The sequence below is a fragment of the Armigeres subalbatus genome, chromosome 2 (assembly GCF_024139115.2).
Source record: "Armigeres subalbatus isolate Guangzhou_Male chromosome 2, GZ_Asu_2, whole genome shotgun sequence".
Classification (NCBI taxonomy): domain Eukaryota; kingdom Metazoa; phylum Arthropoda; class Insecta; order Diptera; family Culicidae; genus Armigeres; species Armigeres subalbatus.
Window position 1 is genome coordinate 267,142,714 of NC_085140.1, and position 21,200 is coordinate 267,163,913.

At 39.6% G+C, this 21,200-nt stretch overlaps 1 protein-coding gene across 6 annotated transcripts in view; it reads left to right on the forward strand.

The window, feature by feature from the left end:
- The window catches only part of LOC134212198 (voltage-dependent calcium channel subunit alpha-2/delta-3), a 230,429-nt gene that overhangs the window by 168,429 nt on the left and 40,800 nt on the right, over nt 1–21,200 (forward strand). For all 6 annotated transcript variants that reach the window (XR_009979214.1, XM_062689843.1, XM_062689839.1 and 3 more), the window contains 3 exons: nt 5,531–5,768; nt 6,792–7,024; nt 7,088–7,252. Coding sequence is in view for 5 of the 6 variants with exons in the window: in XM_062689843.1 (XP_062545827.1) it covers nt 5,531–5,768; nt 6,792–7,024; nt 7,088–7,252 (636 nt within the window). In the remaining variant the exon portion in view is untranslated. The remainder of the gene's footprint in view (nt 1–5,530; nt 5,769–6,791; nt 7,025–7,087; nt 7,253–21,200) is intronic.

Sequence of the window (21,200 nt, forward strand, 5' to 3'; positions counted from 1 at the left end):
GGAATGCTGGTTTAAGACAAAAGAGGTGAAGAAGTTGGTCTTTAATAAAAAAGAGACGCTCTAAAAATACTTTAAAAGGGCCTCAGGAATCTGCGCCACGCATGGGCGTTGCCAGGATTTCGAGTAGGTTGGCCAACTTTTTTAGGTCTTCTGAATCGTAGTTTTATAGTAGTTTTATAAAAACACATGAATATAAGTGCTTGGCACTATTTCCTTCTAAACGCCACAAACTTTGAAACCAAATCCACAACCGGCAGTAAAGGCTGGATCACAATAGCGCATTGCACTGGCTGTTGAAGTCAGCGTTTTGTACTAAAACGCAACGCCAATAAACGTGTGCATTGTGCGTTTATTTAACCATTACAATGGTTAAACAAAAATGCATTTAAGAATGCATGATTTATTGCTCATCAGATATTACAATCATCTAACAAATCTAAACAAATCCTCTCTGAAATAATATTTATTATAAAATAGGCTGAAAAATCAATATGCAAACTTTCTCCAGGAACTCCTTCGACAATTGCTCCAGGCATTCTATCCAGAATTTTATCAGCAAAGTAGGTAAAGTCTTCAGGAATTCCACCATACATTTCGCCGGGAATTGATCCGAAAATTCCACCATTATTTACTGCAAGAAATCCTCCACGAACTCTTTTATAAGTTGTCCTTTATAATTCTTCAGATAATTTCGTGCTTTTTCTCATAAACATTTCTGAAAAATTGCACCGTGCACATTCCTGAGAATTCTGCGAAAAATCTTCGAATTTCTTGTGTAAATGCCATAAAATTTGCCTTGAAAGTTTCAAATAATTACTTGTGAAAATTTCAAAGAATTTCTCTAGGAATTCCACCGAAAAAGTATACAGAAATTATACCGAAAATAAAATCAAAAATGGAATTTTCGGAGGAATTCATAGATTGATTCTCAAAGAAATCCTGAAAGAATTCCGGTGGAAACTTCAAGATTTCCACTGGGAGATCCTCGAGGAGCTTCTCCTAAAATTCCTCCGGGAGTTCCTCCGGGAATTCTTCCAGGAGTTCCATCGGCAGTTCCTCCAAGAACTCCTCCATTCCTCCGGGAGTTCCTCCGGTAGTTCTATCGACTGTTAATGAAAATTTTTCCCGGAATTTCTCCAGAATTGGAATTCATTTAGACTTCTTTAATTTATATATAAATTCCACCAAAAGCTCACCTGAGAATTTATCTGGGAGCTCCTCAAGGAATTCTCCGGGAGGTCCTATGATAATGATGAGGATGGTCCATCTACATACCCCTACAAAGGTTTCAGCTTGACGAGATTTGTCTATAAGATGAATTCTCCAAGATTTTTTCCAAGAATTCTTCTGGTAGTTTCACTGGCAGTTCCTCCGGGGGATCCTTAGAAAATTATCCCAGAAGTTTCTACAGAATTTTTTCCGGAAGTTCCGTCGATAATTCCTCCGAGAGTTCCTCCGGGAATTCCACTGGAAATTCATCCGGGAGTTTCTCCGGCAATTCCTCATGTAGTTCCACCAGTAGCTCTTCCAGGAAATCATTCAGGTTTTTTTTCTGGAAATCATTAAGATTTTCTTCATAAATTTAGCTGGAAATTGCTCCCGAAGTTCTTCCGATAGTTTCTCTGGGAGTTCCTCCGGGAGGTCCTCTAGGAATTCTTCTAGGAGTTTCTCCTGAAATTCCACCGGGAGTTCTTACGGGAGCTCCTCCGGCAGTTCCTTCGGGAATTCCTCCGGGAGTTCAACCAGCAGTTTCTACGAGAATTCCTCCGGGAGTTTCACTGGCAGAGGAACCTCTCAGAGGAACTTCCAGAGTAATTTCTGGAGGAACTCCCGGAGGAATATCTGGAGAAATTCCCGGAGAAATTATAAGAGGAATTCTCAGAGGAACTTCTGGAGGAATTTCTTGAAGTACTACAGGAAGAATTTCCGGAGGAAATCCTGGAGGAACTCTCGTAAGAACTCCTGGATGAACTAAAAAATAAATTGGAAGAACTCTTAAAGGACCTCCCAGAGGAACTCTGGATGAATTTGTAGATAAATTGCTGAAGAAAGCCTAAATGAGTTCTTGAAGAAAGCCTGAATGAATTCCTGAAAGAAAGCCTGAATGAATTCCTGGAGAAATGTTCAGAGGAACATCCGGTTGAATTTCTAGAGGAACTTCCGAAATTCCATTTCCCTTGAACTCTTGGAAATACTCCTGAAGGAACTCCCACAAGCATTTTCGGAGGAACTCCCACAAGGAAGTTCTGAAATAATTCTGGGAGAAGTTCCTATAGGAATCTCCGGAGAAATATCTGATGGAATTCCCGAAAAAAAAAACCAGGAGGAATTAGTGCAGAAATTCCCAGATGAAAGTATTCCCAGATGAATTGATAAAGAAATTGCCGGATGGATTCTGGGGGTTTGTTCTGAAGAAATTCATGGAAAAGCTCTTGGAAAATATCCCAGAGGAACTCTCTAATTAATTTCCGAATGAAAGGCTGGAGTAAATTCCGAGTGAAGTCCGGAAAGAAGTCTAGGACAATTCCGTGGAAAAATTCCCGAGGAAAGAGAAATTCCTAAAGAAATTTCTAGTGGAATTCTTGAAGGATATTCTGAAGTAATTGCGAGAAGAATTCTATAATGAAGTCCTATAGGATTTCGCTATTGAATTTATGGAGGTATTCCCGAAAAAAATCCTGGAAGTTATCCCAAAGGAATTAAAGGAAAAGTTCCCGGAGGAATGCCCGGGGAAGTTCCTAGAAGAATTACCGAAGGAATTTCTTATAGATTTACAAGTGAAATTATGGAGTGAAATCGGAGGATTTCCGTCATAAATTTCTGAATAAACTTCTGGTGGAATTTTGGGAAGCAATTCCGTATGTAGTCTTGAAGGAGCTCTCGAATGCATTCTTGAAGGAAATGCTGGAGATTTTTCTGAAAGAATAGCCAAAGAAATGTCTAAAAGTAAAACTTGGAGAAAAGAGAAATCTTCAAGGAATTTCCTCAAAAAAAATAGGGGTTTTGAGATAAGAAGAAATTACAGACATGAGAAGGATTGAACTTTCATATATTCTGGATCCTGGATATCCTAATATGTTTTTGGGAATCTTGGGAACGAGTAGTACTCATCGTACTCTTTAACAGAAAAATTGAAATCATGTATGTTGTAAAACGGCGCATACGTCACTTTTTCAGATTACGGCAGTGGTGGACATTTCTAACAAAACACCGGAAACGTTTTATAGAAGAAAACTAAATACGTATTTGTTGACTCAGAATGGGATTGATTAGTAGGCGTTAATAGATAGATTTGTATAACATTAGGTTTTGAAAACAGCTTTATAATTTTGTTCAGCGGCGCAGCCGAAATTTTTGATAATACACGACTGTACAAGGCAGTATGGCTTAAGTCTAAATTTGTTTCGTTAGAAGCTAGTTTTTTCTAGCGAAATTTTTGTAATTTTACGAAACGAAACAAAATCAAGAATTCAGATTTCGCCATGCTCAAATTCCGCGAAATTCCGCGGAATTTCGTTTCGAACCACCTGAAACGAAATTTTTCGAAATACCGCATATGCTTACTTCCAGGAAAAAATCGAAGGTAAATGGGGCAAAATGGCCACTTCCAGTCATTTTTCAAGGTCGAAATTTATACCATTCGTATTTACCACTAAACTAGCATAAAAAAACAGAAATAATCAGTTTAGTGATTTTAAATGGTAGCTGTCATAGAAAAATACAATTCCAGGGGTAAATGAGACAAAACGGCTACTTCCAGTCATGGTATAAGGTCGGAATAGTGGCTCATGAGTTTGCAGTAGCCATCGAACAAGTAAGTGCGTTAAGAAAATTATTTTAAGCTTTTTAATAGAATGTCTTCACTTGTCATTAGACGAGTTTGTACCATCTCATTTAATTTTACCAAGTGGTGGAATTAAATGGGATGGTACAAACCCGTCTTATGACAAGTGAAGTAAGTGCGTGTTTCAATCGATGTGAATATGATAAATTATCTATCTATCTGGTGTTCGTGGCTTATGTGCATATATTGCGCTTTGCTCCGGTCGAAATAAGCGCGATCTTCAATGGTTTGCAGTAGTCATCGAACAAGCGTTGTGCAGTTCGTGTTTTGGTCGTCGTGAAGTAGTTAAGATATCGAATCAGTCTTCGGGGAAATACGTGAGACACGCGTTGCTTTTCCGTTTCTGTATCATCATGAATATGGCGTCGTTCAAAAGAAATAATTAGTTGCTTACCAAGGCGATTTCCAATATATTTCCTTCCCAACTAACATTCTATTCCTTTCCAGTGCGGTCATGGAGATGCTGATGATTTCTCGGTCTCTTGTAGCAATGAGTATCTAACTAATTTTCCTCCCCATATCTTAAATGACTGTGAGGACGTGGCCGGCATCGTTATTGGTCTTGAATTAAAAAAAACTCCGAGGCATATACAGTGAGAATAGCTTTCTTGTCCCGAGAAAACTATTCAACAGTTAACAGTCAATCTAAGCTAAGCTAAGCTATAGATATAGAAGACATAAACATTTTTCATCAAAATACTAAATAGTTTAAAAGGGTAAAAGATGAAACAAGCAAAAAATTGAATAATAAAAAAACTCCCTGGTTTAGTTTTTTTTAGTTTAGAGACAGCACTGATGTTAGTCGTAAAAACAATCTTTGTTGCCATACCATTATCGTTTAAAATTTTGAATATACTCACATAGGCATTTTCTCAATGCTCAAATCTATACTGTTGGATATTGCTGTGGAAAGTTCGCTTTTGAAGTGAACGTAAAGCCAACATATTCTGAGAATTGTAAGCACTTTCTTGAGTTCTACACCACGAACATATGCACTAACTCTCAAACTTTCCGACGTGTATCCCATTTGGGACAGTTTGGCCCATTATCTGATGAACGCATCTGCAACAAAAACAGAAGAATCATCATGCAGCTTCATTGACAACAGACAAGTTCGCCATTTGAAGTGTGGGAGGCAGCAAAAAGCAGCTAAAAGAAAAGTACAACATCCTTCTCCCCTTACCGGTGCCGGTCGGCACCGACGACGTGACGTGTGTACTACAGCAGAGTTGTTACGCTTCCAGTATGGTCCAATTCGTAGTTCGTGTAGCCACTGACTGACTAAAGTTGTGCTTTCGAGCTGAATGCCTTCGTCACATACATAGGCACGGAGAGCACGATACATTTGCCGATGGTGATGCTGGCTGGCTCTATTCCGATGCTCAGTTACAAATGGTTTTCATTGAATCGAGTGATATGTTTGCTTTTCATACATGAAAGCGTTTGTAGTAGGAAATGTTGCCTCTTTTCCGTAGCAAAGATAAATAAAAGAACCAACCAAAGGGACTGGGACAAAGTTCAGTGTGGGTGTCCGTTCGTCTGTGTGCCCACGTACCTTCGGGGAACATTTTCTTTTCAAAACTGCAAATGGATTAGCCAAACTTAATGCGATTTTCCACTTTTCTGCTTTTCTTCCATTCTTGGGCAATCTGCTTGGCGATGACATGGATGCAATTGGAAAAACAGCGAATAATGGATTCGGCCGAACAGGCGGCACTTTCCGAGTCGGACCCGGAGAGCGGTGCGTCCAAATCGCACGGCAACGGGTTCTACGATGCGAGACGGATAAACGAGTATCAATCGGACGGACGGCTGGCCGAAGGCTCTCGACAGATGCTGCTGCGGCACATGCGACGGTTCGAGGGCTATCCGGTCAATATTAGCCTCAGTGCCGTACTGATGGCGAACGGGGTGAACCTAGAAGGTGAGTTTGCTTCATGTTTTGACACTTTCGCATAACTGTGATATGATGTGATTAGGTCCGGCTAGTGTAGCGAAAGATAATAGACTAGCCCTTTTTTCCACATAAGCGAATTCTTCATATTTGATTTACTTGGATGAGACGCTTTGAATGCCATCTACTATGTTAATTAAAATATCGACAATGGCAATGGCGACTATGGCAATTATTGAAGAAAAACTCTTTGGGATATAATTATCTTAAGTTCACCTTGTATACTGGCTGTAATCGCATATTGGTCCCATATGAATAGGAAACCCAGCAAAGGTGGAATATGCGATTACAGGCAGTATAACCGATGGCAATTATCTAAGTAATTTTATTATCCTGTTTCAACACATTTTTTTTATCGTGTCAGAGTTTTGAAATGTAAGACAAAGAAATATTGAAAATAAAAGTAGCAAAGTAGAAACATTGAAGGATTTTTTTTCGGAACTTAGATATTCTGAAATTTTTTTTAAACGTTACAGTTCATAAATAAAATTCTTTAAAATTTTCAAATGAATTGCAAATGAACTCCCTAAAACTGTGATTTCCATTGTGAGATAGTCAATATGCTTGAAGAAGCAGATAGTAAAATATACATTAGCCATCTTGTTAGTCATAAAACACTTATATTTGAATACTAACTATTTTTTTCTGCTAGATTAGATTTATCGACAAATATATGAAGTTATGTTCCCACAAAAAAAAATTCGGTTTTTTTTTGTAGAAAAAAAACAGGCTTATTAAAGTATTATGTAACAAGCTTCTGAGAAATTCTTGTATTCTTAAAATAATCTGCAGAATCACATTTCTCCTATCTATGATTTTGAGAAGACAATGTTGGATAAATCATTAACTGACTGTCTATGTGTATTCCTCTCGATTGTAGTCATGAAAAATTTAGAATATTTATTTGTTCAGTGGATAAGATCAATCAACAATATTGCACGTTTCATTTACTAATGCATCATTATGTAATCCTAATTCCAATTCTTCCATCAGACCCCGAGACGCAAGCCGCCATCAAATGGTCGTCGCATCTGGACCCCCTGTTTGCAAACAACATCGAGAGAGATTCCGCCCTATCGTGGCAATATTTTGGATCCAGTTCTGGGTTTCTGCGACGCTTCCCCGGAACAGCTTGGCCGCCGGAAACGTCCTACGGCAGTAAAGAGATCAGTGATTTTCGAACGGAGGATTGGTTCATTCAGGCGGCTTCTTCGCCGAAGGATGTGGTAGGTTTTTTGGGGTATTTACCAAAGGTGTACATTTGGGGATATACGAATTTTCCATTGCAGATGATTCTTCTCGATTCTTCGGGGTCCATGAGCGGAAAAGAATACCAGCTTGCAGTTGCTACTGCTTCCGCCATCATGGATACGCTAGGCGATGACGACTACTTCAATTTAATTTCATTCTCCGACCAAGCGAGAGTAATAGTTCAGTGCTTCCAGGATAAAATGGTAAGTGAATCTTATTTTACACATTGTTTCTTTAAAACCAGCTCGCTATCCACCACATTACGTATTTTACAAAGGCTGTCCTTCATAGTGATCTGAAACCACTGGCTGAGTTAAGCTGGGGCACAATGAAGCGCGTGACCCATCACGTGCTGCTGTTGACAACGGGCTTCCGATGATGACGCGTTACCATCACCGTCACTGACTGGCTACTATCTAATTTGAAACTGAGCGCTCGCTTACTGTCGAAATTTGGACGCACTCGCGTGCTGTAAACCTCCGCGGCTGCTGGTGGCGTACCACTGGGACCACAACCAATGCCATCGATCTGCAACCGTAGCTGGACCGTCGTGTCCGCTCTGCATGGATTCGTGATCGAAATGCCGCGCTCGAGACATGGGCCTGACGATCACTTCTGATGCCGATGCTTGCCCACGCGCGCAGGGAAAAAGCTCATTTGCCCCGCCACTTCATTAATTGTAATGTGTGATGTGCACCCTCAACGATTAATGAAGGGGTGAAGCTAATGGGCCCCCGAGCGTGCTACTTTCCCGAGGCTGCAGAGCGATGGTATCGGATGCGGTTCCGCCATCAGCAGCGGTGGAGGTTTTGAGGTTGGATGCAGAAAATTCGTCTTCGGTGGCAGCAGCATTGAAGCGAAATTTCCTCGCATGCCATAGTCATAGCAAAAGCGAATTATTAAAATAAATGGTTCCTTTTCAAGACCACCATTTTACACAAAAGAAGGTTGAATGTGTCGTATTTAAAATTTGACCCTCAAGGGAGATTTTTCCTCAATTTACGACTAGTTTGGCGGGAAAGGAGCATAATTGGAAATTAATCGGTCCTTTTCAAGACCAGTATTATTCACAAAAGGAAGATATAAGAGAGAAATAATTTTCTCCACACTATAAAGCACAATCTCATGGTGATTGCAGAAAATTCGATGGCGTCGGTATCGGTCCATTGGCTGGTGATTGCTGCAGAAAACTCAAATATAAAAAGGACTTCGAAAACAAGAAAATTGGCGTTTCTTCCAACACCCATGACCGATCTTACCCTTATTTTAATGGACAAGGGACATGTATTCGAGGTCAAGACCTGTCAACACTTTGCTAATAGCTTTCGGTTATTTACCTTGGACTCGGAGTTGTTCAGTTAACGAAGATGGCATAAATAAAGCCTCGTCCCGTATTCAATTTTTAAACCATTGACAGTCCGACACATGTTAGCGAATTGAATACAGCTATCCACCCATCTCCGCACTGGTTCATTTTTGTTGTCATCTGATCCAGGTTTTCTGACTAACTAATGTGAAAAGCCCATCGAAGGTGGTTTGTCGTTCACCAAAGAGTGCACTTTCATATTCCACGGATACATCAAAAATCACACAGCAACTGTAAGAGCACTTAAGAATCTAAAACAGTAAGAACAGTAGGAGTCACCCGAAGATGGGCTTATCTCAGCATCATGTACCTATAATAAATACTCATGAAACAAGTTTGACCCGACTGATCGAGCGTCTGTCCACCAAGGAGGTGCGGCTCCAACAGCGTCTGTTCTGGCATCCAGCGGCTGAGTATGAAATGCTATTCCCCGGAAGCTATACCTAAGATGGCAGCCCCATCCCGGTGGATAGGGAACCTTGGGCCAACAACCTACTGTTCCCGAAACATCAATTTGTTCGAGAATCTGATAATGAAAGAATACGGACTGATTTTACGGCGACGACTCTTAGCGCGAAACAACGGACACGAATAGGAACATGGAACGTTTTAACCCTAGCCCAGCAGGGTAAATTGTCACAACTTGCCAATGAGGCACGCCGCATGAAGCTTGAGATCCTGGGACTGAGTGAAGTCCGTTGGCCAAACTTTGGAGAACACAGAACGCCGTCGGGACAAGTTCTGCTATACTCTGGTTTACGAGGTGAACACGCTCCCCGGCATCGCGGAGTTGGCTTCCTACTAAGCGCTCAGGCACACTCTGCGCTTATGAAGTGGGAACCTATAAGTGAAAGGATAATCGTTGCCAGATTTAGAACACGGGTCCGAAACCTTACTATAATCCAATGTTATGCGCCAACCGATGCTGCCGATCTGCAAGACAAAGAGAACTTCTACAGTCAACTCAATGCCGTCGTAGATAGAATTCCGAAGGGTGATATCAAGATCTGTTTGGGCGACTTCAATGCGAAGATCGGATCCGACAACTCGAACCATGAGCGCATTATGGGACGCCATGGTCTCGGAGAAATGAGCGAAAACGGAGAGCTGTTCGCAGAATTTTGTGGTAATAACGACATGGTGATCGGGGATCGCTCTTCCCTCATCGACCGGTTCACAAGGTCACGTGGGTCTCCCGTGACGGCTTTACAGAAAATCAAATCGACCACATCTGCATCAGCCGAAAATGGAAACGGAGCCTTCTTGATGTACGGAATAAACGTAGTGCCGATATCGCATCTGATCATCACCTCCTCATCGGCGAAATACGCCTGCGCATTGCGCGGATTCGTCGGCAGGAGGAAAGAGTTGGACGACGATTCAACACACGCCGACTGGAAGATGCCACGGTGAAACGGTCCTTCGTTGAAGAACTGGAGACGCGTGCTGCAGATATTCCGGAAGGTGGCAGCGTGGAAGACCAATGGACCGCCATCAAGAATGCCTTCATCGCCACCAGCGAGAACAATCTGGGCGAACTACGCACCCAGAGAAAACAATGGATCACCGATGAGACCTGGAGGAAGATAGAGGAGCGAAGAGAAGCCAAAGCCGCGATAGAGCGATCGAAAACCAGAGGAGCCAAAGTCTTAGCCCGTCAACGATACACGGCTCTTGAGAAGGAAGTAAAACGCTCATGTCGACGGGACAAGCGAGCGTGGGCAGACTCTCTGGCCGACGAAGGAGAGAGAGCCGCCGCAACCGGGGACATTCGCCTCCTCTACGATATCTCACGACGCTTAAGCGGGGCGAAGATGAATGCAACAATGCCTGTGAAAGACGCGAATGATCAGTTATTGACCGACCCAACTGACCAGCTGAAACGCTGGATCGAGCACTTCGAACAACTTTTCAAGTGCCAGCCAGGTCATCACCATCTCGGCATGATCTGCCTAGGATCCGACGTATAACACGCGTCAATACCGAAGCTCCATCACTGCTAGAGATTCAAACAGCCATCCAAAGCATGAAATCGAATAAAGCCCCAGGGGTCGACCGCATATCAGCCGAGATGCTCAAAGCTGACCCCATGACATCCGCTCAACTACTGCATCGTTTATTTCATAATATCTGGGACACCGCATTTTTCCCGGTCGACTGGATGCAAGGTATCTTAGTAAAGGTGCCCAAAAAGGGTGACCTGACTGTATGCGATAACTGGCGAGGCATTATGTTGCTGTGTACCGTTCTCAAAGTTCTGTGCAAAATTATCCTAGCCCGGATTCAGGAGAAGATCGATGCGACTCTCCGGTGGCAGCAAGCCGGATTCCGTGCCGGAAGATCCTGTGTGGACCATATTGTCACGCTCCGCATCATTTTGGAGCAGGTCAACGAATTCCAAGAGTCCCTTTACTTGGTATTCATTGACTACGAAAAAGCTTTCGACCGTCTCAATCACGAGAATATGTGGGGCGCCCTGAGACGCAAGGGGGTTCCTGAGAAAATCATCGGCCTCATCGAAGCACAGTACGAGGCCTTTTCGTGTAGAGTGCTGCACAATGGGGTCCTGTCCGACCCTATCCGGGTCGTAGCTGGTGTGAGGCAAGGATGTATTCTATCACCGTTACTGTTCCTCATCGTAATCGATGAGATTCTGGTAGATGCGATTGACCGTGAACCAAACCGCGGGCTGTTATGGCAGCCTATAACCATGGAGCACCTAAACGACTTCGAATTGGCGGATGACGTTGCACTACTCGCGCAACGGCGCTCTGATATGCAGAGTAAGCTCAACGACCTTGCTGATCGCTCCTCCTCAGCAGGTTTAGTCATCAACGTCAACAAAACCAAATCGTTGGATGTAAACACGGTGACTCCTTCCAGTTTCACAGTAGCCGGGCAACCAGTGGAGAATGTTGAAAGCTTCCAATATCTTGGTAGCCAAATGGCGTCAGACGGCGGTACCAAGATCGACATAGGCGCACGGATCAAGAAAGCAAGGGCTGCCTTTGCGAGTTTAAGAAATATCTGGAAAAACAGGCAGATAAGTGAACGCACCAAAATACGAATTTTCAACTCTGACGTGAAATCTGTGCTGTTATACGCTAGCGAAACATGGTGTGTATCAGTGGAGAACACTCAACGGCTGCAGGTGTTCATTAATAGATACCTGCGGTATATAATTCGGGCCTGGTGGCCTCACAACTGGATCTCAAACAACGAGTTCCATCGTCGTTGTCACCAGAGGCCGATAACAACAGAAATTCGGGATCGGAAGTGGGGCTGGGTCGGCCACACTCTACGTAGGGGCGGAAACGAAATCTGTAAGCAAGCATTAGACTGGAACCCAGCGGGACATCGCAGCAGAGGCAGACCCAGAGGCTCATGGCGGAGAAGCCTCAATAAAGAAATAAAAGAAGTCGACCGAAATCTAACCTGGCAACAGGTTAAAGCGATAGCCGGGCATCGCTCAGGATGGAGATCTTTCAAGTCGGCCCTTTGCACCACCGGAGGTGTACAGGATCCATAAATAAATAAAAAAAAAACAAGTTTGAGGGTTTTTAAGGTTTTCGCAGCAGCCTTTATGCGGAATATTCAAGAACCCTTACAGATAAAGTTAACATTTTAAATGTTACGGTATAACGGTTTTGTATCCGATGATCATACTTTTCTTTAATTGCATATTATTTGGCAACTTGGCCGTACGAAAATTATTTTTTTGTTGAATATCTTAGCTGTGCATATGCACAACATATGTTTTGAAATGGACAAATTAATATGAAATTTGCAAAAAAGAATCCACGTGTCTTGCAGGGACTCGAACCCTCAACCTCCTACTCTCTAGATAGGCGTGATAACCTTTACGCAACAAGACCACTTAAAGGTCACATTTGCGGAAAAGCCATCAGAATCCGAGTACCACCCTCCACCACAGCTAGCTCTTTTTTTGCAAATTGAACATCTTTCGGATGCTTGATTTGTTCAATCTTCACGTGGATTCTTTTTCACAAATTTCATATCAATTTGTCCATTTCGAAACATGTGCTGTGCATATGCACAGCCTAGATAGGGGAACGGTTTGGCACTTCATCCCATTGCTCCTATTTCCATTCATGAGCATGAGCATGAGCATTAGAGTGGGGCGTCATGATCATTTTTTCAAATCAATGGTTTTTCGAAGCCATTCTGGGTCCTGAACAACTGTGCAGAATTTGGGACCTATTGGTTGCTTCCTCGCTTTCCGCATCGCGTTTGAAGTTTGTATGGAAATTAGTATGGGGGAACGTATGTTTTTGCATTTCTACTACTAGTGGTTTCAGTTCATCGTAAACCAAGTGGCACATTGCGTTAAAGTATAACCGAAAGGATGCCGAAAAACTTTGTTGAAGAAGGCACGTTGCTGGAACGTCCACGAAAAAAGTTATAACGCTTCAAAGATTGAGTGGTCAAACCATACGCAAAAAATCGTTTATTCTGCCAGCACTGCCGAACTACGTAGACCAATAATTTTACTGAGTGTTATTCCAAAATAATTGATCTTATAGGGCTTTAGAGCTAATGGGAGCTATCCGGAATCATTTCACTAAGAAAAAAATGCGACAAGAAGGAAGATGGGTTTTGCCCTTCGATATGCATAGGTCGTCCGGTAGTGCTGGCAGAATCATTGATTTCTTGCATATGGTTTGAACAAACAATTTTCGAAACGTAATAACATTTTTGTAGGCCTTCCAGCTACGTACCTTCTTCGGCAAAGTCTTTCGGCATTTTCCAGACTATATGCTAACGTATTGAGTCACGTGATTGATGATAAATTGAAGCCGCTAATAGTAAAAATGTAAAAAAGTACGTTTTCCCATATTAATCTCCATGTAAATTTAAAACGCGATGCGGCATGCGAGGTCGCAACCAATCGAGCCCATATTTTGCACAGTTGATTGGGGTCCCAAAATTCAGAAAAACCTGGATCTCACTTGATCGGACGAAGTTTGCGTTTTTTCATACAACTGCGCCCCCACTCTAATGAGCTTGAGCATTATGACCGTATAATTCGTAGTTGCTACTCCGTGATTGATTGGCACTTGTGAAATTGCACAGATAACCATGTGAATGGAACGTGGGATTTGCTATCCATTCTCAATGTACACGTTACAGAAGCCCACGTATTTTAAGTCAATAACGACGCCAGCCACGTCCTTACGGTCATATTGGAAAGGTAGGATTGTCAGTTCGACTCTCGTTGCTACTAGAGACCGAGAACACCTCTGCATCTCCACGATTGTCACGGGATGTGGTATTTTGTTAGTTGCATAGGATATTTTATCTGGATTCACTTTGGTAAGTGATACGATCCAAGGGAGGGGATTATATGAAATACAAATAAAAAGCGAACCGTACAGATCAAAACAAAATATCTCGGATCACGCGACAGTTTTGCTTGCTATTCGAAATACGATCAATCGTGAAATCAACACAGAACTATTTCGCGACGACCAAAACACATACCACCACGCACTGTACATACTTGCTCAAATCACAAGAGAAAACACACACTGAACTGATTAGCTTTATTACCGGCCGCACAATCCATAGCTCCTATTCCCATTCCATCAAAAACAAAGCAATGAAAAAGAATTTGGTTTGTTTCTTATGTTTGTGTTTTTTATCTACTGTGAGCTCGCTTGTTAGCAAAAAGAAGTGACGAGATTGGTGCTGTATTTCTTTGTTTTGCGATTTGATGAATATATGTGAGTTCAGTGAGATGGAAAACGGATCAGTTCCCCGATTTAACAAAAAAAAAATACTTTTCTTCAATCAACAATAATTTCCTATGTTCCGGGTATTAAACCACCCGACATGAACGTTAATTTATAATGTTCTTAAAACTCAGATATGAATATGTAGATTATGTGGAAGATTTTGATTTGAAAATTGTATTGGAGGTAACCACTTTCCCTTCGATGCAACTCGAACCTACGACCCTCAGTACCTTTCTTGCTTTCATTTTATTTATTTTTTTCCGTTGATGGAATTTAAAATCCAGTAAAGATGATGCTCTCACTAATTTCCTCGCTTCTTTTGTCCATCATATATATAATAGCCCTGTTTGTCTGTCCGGTGACTAGCCAACCAGACGCAGCACGCGGGGAAATTCCAACAAAAAATAAAATATTTGACACTTTGATTTTTTTACTATCAGATGCAGAAAACAAAACCAGTGACAACCTTAAACAACCAAACACAGCATTTGATGAAAAAAATCACAGACAACAGACGTTGAAAATTTTGATTTTTTTTTAAATGCAGAAAAGTATATATCACTCTTAAAAATTGAAAAAAAAAACGCTTGCCACGGGCGCTATTGCGTCCACAAATAAAGTAGTCAGAAATATAATAGCCCTTTTTGTCTGTCCGGTGACTAGTCAACCAGACGCAGCACGCGGGGAAATTCTCACAAAAAATAAAATATTTGACACTTCAATTCTTTTTAATATCAGATGCAGGAAACACAACCAGTGACAACCTTAGACAACCAGACACAGCATTTGAAGAAAAAAATCACAGACAAGAGACGTTGAAAATTTTGATTGAAAAAAAACACTTGGCACGGGCGCTACTGCGTCCACAGATAAACTAGTACTGTATAAAAGTATACCCCGCTGTAGCTTATGGACTATATTCTCTTTGTTTGCTTTTATTGGAGCAAAGCTAATATATATATATATACATATACGACACGATTAAATTACAGTGTTTTGGTTTTGTCAAATCTAAAAATCCATTTTGTAACTACGCCTTTTGATTTGTTCCGCATTTTGTTACATGTGTAAAAACTTCTGTTTTTTGTGATTCCACCTTCCGTATTTCCGCCTTTTGTTTGGGGGTCGTTCAATAATTACGTAAGCACATATGGGGGAAGGGATGGTCTGTCATTTTCTAACTCTTCATATAAACAAAAAATAAAATTATATGGGAAAAATCTTGCAAAGGGGGGAGGGGTCCGAAAAACAATGAAAAAATGCTTACGATATTAGTGAACGACCCTTTGGATCCCAATTGAAATATCCAGACGGCTATTCCTTGCTGGAGGTGCTACTTGTGTAGCTTCTATCGTGTTCGAAATAGTCATCGCAGAGGTCGTATATTTTTCATGTGTATTTTCCCAAAAGATATTTTAGTTACCAGATAAAGATTGTCGCTTCGGTTCCATCCATTGTCAAGTTTTTAAGTGCATTAAAATACTGTTTCCCCCAAAAGTCGTTGTTCTACAAAATTCTTGAGTTTATGACAAATGATTGTTAATTTATTATATTATTATTCCTCTTTTTTAGATTTGAGTAATATAATTGCCCATATGCGATTTACCGTTAAATTCTTAAAAATCAGAAGCTGAACATTTGTAATAAATTTGCACGTTAGGATTTCTTCAAGCAAGTTGTTCGAACAAAACATAAATTAAATCATATGATATTTAATGCTTACAACAAACGACTTCCAAATTTTGTTAAATTCATCGTAAGTCTGCATGCTTTTAACATTGAATGCATTGTAGTAACAAGTGAAATCGAAGCTTTTTTGTTTGAACAACTTGTTTGAAGAAATCTCAGCGTGCAAATTTATGACAAATGTTCAGCTTCTGATTTTTAAGAATTTAATGGTAAATCGCACATGGGCAATTATATTACTCAAATCTCCAGGAAAAAAAGAGGAATAATAATATAATAAATTAACAATCATTTGTCATAAACTCAAGAATTTTGTAGAACAACGACTTTTGGGGGAAACAGTATTTTTAGGCACTTAAAAGCTTGAAAATCACTTTAACATGGACAAAACGTGAACGAAACGAACGGCAATGTTCACAAGACTTGTATAGCACAACAAAAGCTTCCATATAGAGGTTGTTGCGATAGTTTTCGACGTTTATATCTCTTGTTAGATTTTTTCCAAAATTGAAAATAGCCCAAAAACACTAAATCGACTTGAGGCACCTCGAAATTTTATCCGAATTAGCTGAAAATTTGACAGGAGACTTTTTTTAACATAAGAATTGTGATTCTTGGCTGACTGGTTGAATTTTTTAAACTTTTTGAAAACATGAAGAGGTCTAATGTAGGCGTTAACGGACCCTACATTTTTTCAAACAGATCATTTCTATAAATCTGACATTGTCGGCGTCAGAGCCGAATTATTGTCAAATATTATTAATGTCATGACATTCCGTGACATTTTTTATGGTTCAAACTTTGAATTTAGAACATGATCTGCTTGACAAAATGTTAGGATTCTTCAAGTATTACATGTTAATAAAAAAATCGAATTGTGAATAACTTTTGTAAAAAGTTATTAGCAAATTAGTAATTACAATCCCATGGAATTTTGTGACATTTTCCCTCACTGCATACGTGAAAATCGCGTGAAACCGATTACCATTTGAGTCGCTTGGGTACGATTCTCACCAGTAGTAGGCAGAGGATATTTTTTCGCATATTCCATAAATATTGTTGAACTTCGGAGTGGTTCTCCCTCTACGGGTGGATATTCTGGTGGACTGTATGTATCCTTTCTTGGATCTACCGCTGGGTAACGGTTTGGTGGGTTTTCTTCCGATCGGATGGGGTTTGAAAACTCGTATTTTTATTGCACAACACGACACATTACGGTTTATTTTACAACACTTTTATTTACATTACACTAGACATTCTAACACTTTATTTACAATGTTTACACTACATTTACTACCTTTATTAACTTGATACAATAACAAATTATCGGTCCCTTACCGGCTATCGCAATGGCTAATTCGTTTATCTCTATGTATATTAATGATAGATGTCAAGGAGTTGGATGGTTGGTAGGGAATATAGTTTAGGAATATCATCATAAGCAAATGATATAAGTTTTTACAGGCATTGGGAGTGACAATGCTAAGTAATTTACGTCACTCCGTTCTCCATAGTGTATTGGGGTGGGACATAGTATTAGACTTATCCTGGCTAATTAGCCTAGCTTTAAGCGCCAATACTCGCTCTCTGAAACGAGGAAAAATAAAATTATTGCCCCACCCACCTCCCAATACATGTCAATAGTCACTTCCCTTATTGGTTACAGAAGAAATTTCGGCAAAGATAAAAATCATAATTTTTGTCAACAAAAAATACAGATGCAAATTTTAACATTTTTGAGCTGTACCACCATCAGGCAGTAGCGATGATCTTTTCCTAATGAATATACATGAGCCTCTACCAGATGGACAAACACATGCTTCCCATAAACAAATTGTCAAATAATGTAGAAATTGTCTTATATGTAACTCGTAGCTGCTAAAAACAACCCTAATTTTAGTAACAAATTGATTGCTATGGAAAAGTATCTCATTCTTTCGGATCGTACATTTAAGGAGGAAAGAAAATTGGCAAACAGCCACTGAGAGTATTAGGGCTATCGCTGAGTGTTGCACTAATACTTTTGCAGAGGATAAAAGAGACAAACGCAATACAATCGGTGGTGGTTAGATCGGAAAGCTCTTTCCTTTGTTAAAAATTTCTTGCATCATAAAGACTATAGAATTGATTTGTTTAATCGCTTACAAGAACTAAGCCAAAATGAGCATGGACCTTGCCCCCAGAACGTAGATAAAGTTTCAGATATGATATAACACATAAGTGTAAGAGCAATATGAATCAGATAGATCTCACCAAATTAGAACCGTAGAATCGATGTTAGTCCTTGGCGCATTCAAAGAAGTCACCTGATTTGAAACAGGTTTGTATGGAAACATTATGGCACACAAAAAAGGATTTCAATTCACTCTCGGCTGGATGATTGTTCGATACTAATGTCGTTTCTTTCACCAGAAAACGATTCTGATTTCAGAGTGTCATAAACCTCACCGACCCTACACATTTTTTAGAGGTACACAGCAAACAGCACTAGGTTTTCAAATAATCAAGAATAAGCCATTAATTCGAACATGACCTGCTCTGCGTCATCAATATGACCAGAATCACATCACTTCATTTCACATCACTAAATGGTGGCTTAGCACCAGCCAAATTCACGAAGTTTTCAGCCGAAACGGATAGAAAAAACTGTCATGATGAAACACACTACCGTCCGCGCGCAAAGCTTACTTCGATCTCGGATGGATAAATTAAGCGTTGTACAACTAAACAAATATATTTATATTTATATAGTTTCCGGTGCAATTCCTATTCCCTGTCCATGGATAAGGGGCTTGACGTTGATATTTCAAGTGTCTTAAAAAGATTTTTATTTTATTTTTATTTTTGTTGTTTAATAGAGTGCTTTTTTCAAACAAAGGTTAAGTTCAACACTAAATTAAAAAATTAAGATATTTTTCCATTTTTTATATCTCCGTTATCGTTATTTTAATGGTAATGGTTTGAAAATAAGCTCCGTAGAGAAACTTTTATCACATCTTACTTAAATAAGGTCAACAGTTATACCAAACACTTGAGGTACCATGCCTCCAAGTTAACTAATGGTTAGTGTCGCACGATCTAACAACAACTGCCTATTGGTAAATTTGGAGGTGCCGGCAGGGCTCAGTAGGGGTCTAACTAACATAACTCTAATACTAACAAGACCCTGAAACAAACGCTTATCCAAATAGCATACATCCTATTTATACTTGTAGTAGTAGCTAACAATAATTCATTTTGTACCCGTATAGCTGAAGTAGAATTTTAGTAGTGAAAAGTAGAATTTGTAGATTTACTAATTTGGCATTGGAGATAGTGAATGTATCTATTATATCTTCTCGATAATCTTTTTATTTTAGTCTCTCTAGCTGCATGGATCAACGCAAAAAACTGTTTCTCTCTTCCTTCTATTAGGTTAGTTAGAAAAATTAGCGGATATATAGGGGACATGACTTAGTGTTTCTCGTATTAAGACAAATTCGCTGACCTTTACCTTATAATAAAATAAATGACCGATAGTAAAATAAATGACTGAAATTTAAAGATATCAAATAAATAATAAAAAACGAAAATAAATACATGACCATCGGTGGACAGAAAGATAAGAGACAGAGTTCTGTTTAGAATAGTTAATTGAGACCATTGCACTCACAAAATAGAGAATAACTAGTACCACTATTATTGCTACAAGACTAATAACTTGACCACTTACGGAAATGAGGATAGACCATATGATGCGTTCATCCACTATTATATTGAATATTGTATACCCTGAATCTGAATAACTGAATTTTAGACCTCATTATTTTAATAAATAATAAAGGTTTGAATATTAGAAAGGTTGACCAAAAAAAAGCAATTACGGAACAACTGGACAGAAATTTTGTATAATGATCACTATTAGACTACTGAAACTTTAACATATGACATTACTGTGACTGATAGGATACAATTAACTCGACGACGTATTGACAAACATCCGATACTCAACCGTGTTAAAATAAGGGAAGCTCTTCAATGTGTCCATTTATTACAATAGTACTTAAATTAATCTATTTTGAAACTACCCTACCTGAATGATATCATTACATCTTTATTCGAAATTGTTACTTGGAAATGGCAACAGTACCACCCGTTGTCAACATAGACTACTATTAGGTATTGAATGTCGGCTCCAAGTAACTAATAATTAAATTTACATGTTAACTACTTATTCAGAAAACATCTATGTACATGTTGAGCTTCCATTATTTGTTCGGTTTATAATTGACAGACTGTAGATAGAAAGAATAATGTATCGGTATGATCACAATACAAACCCAGGCCGCAGTGACCTAGTGAGCAACATAGCTTGAGTCGTCTGCTAGTATTGTGTATCACATGGAGAGCCCAGCCGAGATACCAGTCTATTAAGACTACATCTGGTCAACTCTCGAAAAAAAAAAAAAAAAAAAAAGTTTCCGGTGCAATTCCTATTCCTTATTGTATAGGATCGTATAAGGACTTTCCGAAGGAATGACCATAGAATGCATAGAATAACTATTTTTGATTAGCTCAAACAACTCTGATAATTTTATTTTGTAATTGGGCTGTAAAAATATGAAAAAACGAACAGTGGGTAATGTCTGTGACATAACCGCTAAGTGGACGTAGGACTTGACTTGACCATGCCTTTAAGATACATAATATGTCCAAATTTCTCACATCAACTATTTTGGATAAATAATCGGCGTTGCATACCATTCCTTGGCAAAATTTTCTCATCAAACCGACACAGAAATCAAATCTACCTCGAACAAAAATCATCAAAAAAAAAATCAGGAAGTATCTGTTCGGCAAGCGAGCTTAGAATTGCAGTTCAGGTGGAAAGTATACGTGTTCTTTTCTGAGACAACATTGTTAGTAGTAGAAGGAAGGAAACACCCGGACATGGGATTTCGGGTGATAAGATTTAGAATTGGTAACATGGGACGATCATTCAGTCACGTTCGCTTTGTGTGCGGTCAGTATCAAACAATGTTTTTCTACATATTTTTTTATCAATGCCAAAAAATCCAACATTTGATGAAAAATCGATTGATAGTTTATTAATGTTTGAGCTGTTATCGGTGGTTTTTTATCCAAATAAGATTATGTGAAAGATTTGGACATCTTATGAATCTTTAAAGGCATGGTCAAGTGAAGTCCTTCGTCCACTTCGCGGTTAAGTCAGAAAAATTATCCACTGTTAGTTTTAACGCTATTTATGAAAATCACGCATACAATTTTATCTCTAGAATATTGGATTTGGCACCCAAGTACAATTTCAGGGTTGTTACGACTAAGCCGATTTCGCGATTTTCG